Source organism: Pteropus alecto, unplaced genomic scaffold, assembly GCF_000325575.1.
Source record: "Pteropus alecto unplaced genomic scaffold, ASM32557v1 scaffold45, whole genome shotgun sequence".
Lineage (NCBI taxonomy): Eukaryota > Metazoa > Chordata > Mammalia > Chiroptera > Pteropodidae > Pteropus > Pteropus alecto.
The window spans coordinates 19,374,427-19,382,156 of record NW_006442491.1 but is presented as its reverse complement, the minus strand read 5'-3'; the positions used below and the strand labels follow the sequence as shown (position 1 = coordinate 19,382,156).

General features: G+C 35.1%; 1 protein-coding gene across 1 annotated transcript in view; it reads right to left on the bottom strand.

Annotated features, from left to right (window-relative positions):
- Positions 1 to 7,030, bottom strand: part of ASXL1 (additional sex combs like 1, transcriptional regulator) — a 54,628-nt gene extending 47,598 nt beyond the window's left edge. The window contains exons 1-3 of the mRNA XM_025039977.1: positions 6,948 to 7,030; positions 5,895 to 5,897; positions 4,469 to 4,577 (exon numbers count right to left, since the gene is read on the bottom strand). Coding sequence (XP_024895745.1) covers positions 4,469 to 4,577; positions 5,895 to 5,897; positions 6,948 to 7,003 — 168 coding nt within the window. The 5' untranslated portion in view covers positions 7,004 to 7,030. The remainder of the gene's footprint in view (positions 1 to 4,468; positions 4,578 to 5,894; positions 5,898 to 6,947) is intronic.
- Between the last annotated feature and the right edge of the window lie 700 nt (positions 7,031 to 7,730).

The following is a 7,730-nucleotide window of genomic DNA, read 5'->3' as shown; positions in this document are numbered from 1 at the left end:
TTTGCGATTTGCATTTTTAAAAGACCACTCACTCTGCCTGCTATATACCTATCAAAAATCAAAATGGATTCTGACATTGCCTTACAAATGACAGACTAGAATTTTATTGTATCTAAATCTAGCCTACTTCATTTGTTCTCCTCTGTATAGTTTAGAAATTGCTGTAAGTGTGGAGTTGTACTTGAATTGTAGTAAGTATAAATAACATTGTGAGACTGCAATAATTATCTCCTCTTTCTCCAATTGCTTCTTCCTTTATTTACAAACTGTGGATTTTAATGGATGGATACTTCAAGTGTAGCCATCTATTTTTTCACTAAGATGCTTTTTATACTTAAAAAAAAAAACCATTCGATATAGTAAAAAGATTCAATGGGGTTTGTTAATTGAATTAAAAGACCCTGAAGGCTGAGTGCTATATCGACACATGAGGTACAATAAAATGCAAATAGCCTTAAGGGACATCTCAATTCGAGCATCATTCCACAATAAAACTGAACAATGTTCAGATGACTGCAGTTATACCTGACAGCAAGTGCTGGAATGACCACTCGCTAACCGAGGTTAAACTCACCAATGACAACCACAGTGACAAAGGCATAGTAGTCGGGCATGAACATCCTAAAAATGTAGAACTCTACAAAGAAGCTCACAGTGGTTTTATAGGATAGGAAATCTCAAATGCAAAAAATGACACAAATCCTACCTCTAACTAGGCAATGATGGACACTGACAGTTGATTTCAGGAACAGTTTAAGAAAAGCTATTCAAATCAAGAATTCAAAGCATGGATAGATTTCCTCCAAGCATGCCTGCAAACTAGCTCTGCAGACTGATGCAAGCATTTATATATAAAGTTTCAAATACACCATTACATTACCCAGAACAACTTTTATCAGAGAAAGAACCCTGTGGCATGCTCAAAAAGACACCAGCTTATCAGTAAACCTTTGGGAATCATGGACAAGGCCACACAAAAACTCCTATTTTCAACTAAGTAGCAAAACCACATGGATAAATATAACTTTGACCTTGATGGCCCACTAGAAGAGATTTCCAAGAAAGGAGGAGAAAAACTACCAAGCCATTTTGCACATGCTTTATTCCTTAACACATGAGAGAAAACTTAGGCAAAGAAAATGCCACAGGATTTCAGAGATGTCACTACCACCTTCAAAAGGAAAAATGAGAAATGTTGAATAAAACAATCTGTCTTCTTGTCCCTTATTACAGGCAATATCCTGACTCTCAAGTAGACCACTATACAAAATATCCCATCACTTCCATCTGTCACTGCTGAGTGGCTCTAGACTACAACCTGGAACAGTAGACATGTTCTGGCAGTATAAACATAAAGGAGTCTGGAAATAACCAAGGCTTCTATGCTTTTATTAGCCTTTAAAAATACATTTAATTCTACAAGACAATTGACCTGGATTGTTCAAAAATATCAATGACATGAAAGATAAAACAAGGCAAGGGAAGTGTTCTACATTAAAAGAGATTAAAGAGACATGAAAACCAAATGTAATGAATAATTCTTGACAATGCTGGAGCTAAAAAAAATAAGCAATAAAGAATATTTTTGGAATTAGAAAAATCTGAATATGGACTATTTTTCTTGAATGTGATAGTGATATTATGGTTATGTAGGATAATGTCCTTGCTCTGAAGACACACATTCTAGTAATAACTAGGTATGGTGTCAAATAGGTACTACATTTATCAAGGTGATCACCTCATAAGTTATATAAATATCTAATCACTATGGTGTATTCCTGAAACTAACATAATATTGTATCTCAACTGTAATAGAGAAATAAAATTGTATTTAATTAAATACATATTCTAAATTATTTAGGGGTGAAGTACTAGTTCTACTTAACAGTTTCAAATGGTTCTGAAAAAAAAAAAAGCATATATATGTAGAGAAGAACAAAGCAAATGTGACAAACGTAACAATTTTAAGAAAGCTAGACGGTTGGGGTGTACACAGTACTCCTTCAATTTTTCCATAGGTTTGAAATCTTTTCAAAACAAAAAAATGGAGGATTAAAAAAATGTACTTAGCACCTCTTTGAACTTGAGTGTTTACTGGATAGATAAGAGTTCTCAGATGACTGTGATGGTAATCACGTGGTTCAGATTTTCTATATCCTTTCTTATCCATTCCTAAATAATAATAAAGTAAAATGCCTGCACAACTTCTGGGAGATAATGTGGTGATAATGAGGCATTTAACAAGAGACTATTACCACACATTCATAACCTAGAATCTAGAATTCTACAACACTCTTTAAAAAGAATAAAGTATGTCTATATGTACCATCATGACAAATATATTAACTAAATAAAGCAAACAGCAAACAGGTCAAAATTAGGAGACACATACAGATAATTAATCAAATGAAAATTCTACCAAAGCCACAGCAGTAAACACCTTTCATTTTAGCTGACTGACATATGAGCTACAGGCCAAATCTAGGGATAGTTCCAAGATTATGAGCAGTATTTATCACCAAATGTCAAAAGGATAATTAAGTACCAGAATGTAACCATCACGCACTAATTCATTCATGAAATATGCACTTACTGAAGGCTACTTTGCACAGTAACTTTGGTGGATACCGATGTAAATAAAATAAGTCTGCCCTCAAAGAGTTTACAGTCTTACTGGGGGAAACAGACAAGCAAACCATTAACCCAAAAAGAGCACAAAGAATATCAGAGAGGTGATGTGCAACTCCAACAAGCAACATGCTAAGAAGACTAACCAATATAAAGCCAAAGGCAGATGAGAGGACCCGCTGAGCACATCTTCAATCAATGCATCTCAGACAGGGCTACAGACTAACAATACTATCAAGCTTACAGCAGATTCATACAATAGAGTTTACTAAGATATATTAAAGTTAAAATGAAGAAATTAAATTCACTTCAAATATTTATTAAGCATGGACGATGCCAAGAATTTTGCCCATAGCCAAATTACAAAGACAAAACTCAGTTCCTACCCTCAAGGTGTTCATATAAAAAGGTTATTTCTCCTCTCTCTTAAAATAGAAGTATGCCATTAACAAGCACATTTCTAACATACATAATGCAGATGATTATAATTATACATAATTACATATAATTACATTATATATAACAACATAAATAGAAAAATGCTATTAACAAGCAATTAAGGTTGAGGAATCTAAAGAAATACTATAAAAGCTACCATTTCTTAAGAACTGACTCTGTGTTAGGAATGCATACACCACCATAAAGGGTTAAAATCACCTCCACCTCAATACCCCTACCCCGTTACAAAGCTATGTTTTGAACTCAGGGCTTTGTCTCTCCCAAGGCTCAGTTCCTGACATTACATTATGCTGCCTCTTAACAACAACAAAAAAAGGTTCAAAATAATAGAAATAAAAACAATACAGAAAACAGCACAGACATTGGAATGTAAAATACATTTGATGTGTACATAAAGACCAAGTTTTGTGACTGCAGATTATAGAGCTGGTATTTGCTTAAGTGTTTAATTTTGAATTAAAGAAAACAAATCTATCAAGAAAACAAAACTAAAAGAGAAAAGTTTATATATGGACTATTACAATTTATAACTACATTTTGGAAGAGTATAAAGGTCAGCCTCAATATTTCAGTTTCCTCACCATCAAGAGGTCATCTTATGTCTAAATCAGGAGTAAGGAAACCACACCCAAGTCAAATTTGGCCCGCTGCCAATTCCTGTAAATAAAGTTTTATTGAAATACAGCCAGGCCTGTTCATTTGTGCATTGTCTATAGCTACTTTCCTGCTATAACAGAAGAGCTGAACAGTTGTGATAGAGATCACATGGTCCACAAAACCTAAAATATTATCTGGCCCTTTACAAAAAAAAGTTTGCCAACTCCTGGTTTTAAGTGATAGCCATATATACCACAAATGGTAGAAAAATAATTAGCCTTTTCATTTCAGCTCTATTAAAGCTTTATTATAAACTCTACCTGATTTAAGTTCTCTTCCTTCATAATTAGTATCAATTAGTAAATGCTAATGAGTTTTTGAATTTCCACAAGTATGTTCACATTTCAGTTATTTTCCACAGAGTAGGTCTTACTTTAGCTGCCCAGAAATCTATCCTTCACAATATCATTACAAAATCCTAATTAAGGCACATTTGCAATTACCCCCACATATACTTATCCCTCTACTGCATACAATCTGCAAAGATACAGACAAGGAACAACTAGATATAGACACAACAGCTAATATGACTAAAATAATTCCTAATACCCTGTTCACACTAGAACATCTCAGTCAATGGCCATTTAGGACCAAAAGCATCAGCATCACCTGCCTGCTTATTAGAAATGCAAATTCATGGCCTCATTCCAGACCTACCAAGTGATTCTTATACACACTAAAAGCTTAAGAACTACTGCACAAAAACAGACTTTATAGTACTTACCTTGAGTGTGAAAAGACTGATGCGGCCAGGCAGTTTATAAAATAGCCCCTCTCCCCCTCTTGAATTGGAATGTAGCATGGCATTGAGACACGCAAGAGGGGATGTCCCACTGTAAAAACACAAGGGTGGGTGAGGGTCACACAAATCAGTATGCTTACTTACTCAAAGATCTAATACCCTCCAACTAATTTCTAAATCAAGAAAAAGCAGAGCAAGAATCGCACAACAACAATTCCACTTTGAAAGTAGCAAAAGATAACAGATGAAATTCACATCACACCCAGTATACTCTGGGATAAGACACGTTTTGTGATACACCTGAGCCATACTTGACACTTATCTAGTGCCTTTTGATACAATGAATCACTCTCTCAAGAAATTTAGAAAAACTACACATTTTTCAAAGTCACTTAGGAGTTTTGAAAAAACACTACCCAATAATTTTATAGTTCTTAAATTAAAATTTAATATTAATTAAAAATAAAACCAAGTTTCCTAGCTTCTGTATTTCAACCTCTATATTATGCTCAGAAACTGCCACATATAACATGATCAACACAAAGACCACAGAATCAATGGTGCCCCCCCCAAGAAAACAAGCATAGCTTTTTTGTTCCCAGTTAAATATTTTCTAATAAGCACACAAAAGAATCATGTTTCATTTGCTTTCTCTCTGTGTGTAAGGGGTAAAGATGGGTTTTATTCTAAATCTACCCAGGAGCAATCACTTAAATTTGAATATAAAAAGAAAAGTAAGTCAAATGGATTTAGTGCCCAATAATGCTCAAAAAAAGATGGCATATTAAGTTATTTCATGATCCCTGCTACAAAAGTAGGTTGAAAAACAATGACAACTCAGTGAATTAGAGGCTACTTACTAAATCTTAAAATAGAAAAGCTGTCAAAAATACAGACAACTGACCATTATTAACGTTTGGCACTAGCATGCTTAATGGTAGTGTTCACCTGTGTACCTTTTCTTCCCTCTCCCCAGTATGTTAAAAAATATATATCTTAAGTAAAACCTCTTGGCATTTTTCAGAACTAGAGGCCCTAATTTATGCAGAATGTTAAAAATAATTTCTAAGTCTAAAAGAGTCATTAAAAAAACTCTATTACTTATTCTGCTTGGAACACACAGGATGCTAAAAAAAATTTTCAGCAAGAACCAATCTCTAAAAGAAACCTTGTGCAGAATCTGGAGTATCAAGTGGGTGTGCTAACATCTCTGCTAGAAGGAGGAACAGCATGCTGGTATAATCTTTCTGCAAACAGTGTAACTCCTACACACTATACCCCTGTCTACAAATTACAGAGCTGCTCACTCATCACGAGCCACCATGACTGCTTCAGAATTCCTATAAGAGCAAGAAGCAGAAACAAGTTAAGGTTCTTAATTCCATCTGTCCCAAAGGGACTAATTTACCTTCTATAGGCATAGTGGTCCAACAGCAGTGCAGACAGCAGCATGATGGGAAATAGCCCATAAAAACAAAAATAAAGCACAATTAAAACACTACACAGAGCATAGGTACTATTTAAACAAAAGTGACCTAGACAATCCTGATCTTCCCTCCCCACAGAATGTTACCTTGAGAATGTTTGAACTGACAACTGGAAAGTGAGTATGTTTTGACCCTAAAAGGTCAATTCCAAGCAGCTAGAGCTTAATCTGTAAAAACATACGCTGTCTGTTCTGAGTCCCAGGAAGAGACTGTGTTGAGCTCCCCTCAAGGAAAAAGGAAAAAGGAAAAAGAAAAAGGAAAAAGGAAAGGAAAGGAAAAGAAAGGAAAAGAAAGAAAGAAAAAGTATGGAAAGGAAAAAGGAAAAAGGAAAGGAAAGGAAAGGAACAGAAAGGAAAGAAAGAAAAAGTATGAGTGAGGAAAGAAAAGGATTAAGGGCAGTCACTGTTTTTCATGCCTGCAATTCCTTTGTTTCTAACTTGTTGCTTCTTTAGGCAAACTATATCATAGGATAACAAAATTAAGGTCATCTCAAAATTTACTATATCCATATCATGAATGGCTAGAATCTGTAGGGGGGGGAAAGCCAGTGGGTTTTATGGTGATGAGACCACCCTTCTTTGATCCTAAAACAAAGGACTTCAGAAATACAGTACAGAGAGAAGGGTAGTTTTAGACCTGTTAGAGCCTATCAGAGTCTGCCCTACTCTATTAATGAAACTTATAAAACAGAGTACAAGAGAAAATGTGCCGATTCCTACACAAAAAACAAGCTCCAAGTCAAGATTTAAGGAAGAGCAAGTACGGGAAAGCCGCTGGACCTCTGATGAAAACAAATGGATGTTCACCCACTCCCATCTTCCACTCTGAGGACACACAACCTGGGAGATAGTTTCACACTACCACCAGACACAGAAGCACATATATATGTATATGTAGACTTATATCACTACATAACTATGGAAAGACACACATCCTATGAAACCCTCATGCTAAGCAACAAAAACAATACAAACCTCATTTCCTTTAGTCCTTCTGCTTCTATAACCTGCAGAATCTGTTTTGGTGTCATTGGAGCATCTGAGTAGTTTTCTAGTACCTGAAGAAATATAAATGTTCTGATTTCAGTGTGCAATTTCCATTTATATCCATCAACCTATGTCACGTGCTCCAGTTCTGCTGAGGTATCACTGCTGACAATGTATTTTCCAGTTAAAATTACTTCGGAAACCAAAATGCTAAAAGTGACTGTAATTAGCTAAAATATTCTAATGCTCAACGCTAAAAACATACATCTTCTTAGCATATGTGTTATGGTATATGGGGCCTTAGCAACCCTGCTTACTGCTTAACTTGATGTTAATATAACTAAACCACAGAATACATAGTTCTACACAGTAATTTATAAGTCAGAAATGCATTCAGATTTCTTTCTCAAGGAAGACTGATTAGTACTCATATTGTTAAATGATGATTTTTGCCACTATATTGTGAAATTCTGGTGTTAACTGCCACAGCACATTTTGCCATTTGGCAACATGACACTGATTCTACATGATTACTGCAAGTAAAATAATGAGAAACAGAACATCCCATTTATGTTAGCATCATCTACAACTAAGTTATGGCAGTAGTTTCTTACTGAGCAACTGCGGTTCTGATTTTAAGAGGTTGAGTTGTTTTAGAAATGTTATCCTTCTTAGGGAGGAAAAGGTCAGACTGTCAGTATCTTTGTACTGACTCTATCTGTGCAAGTGCTGAGGTTACTCCAAACTACTAACATCTTAAAGTCATTTCAC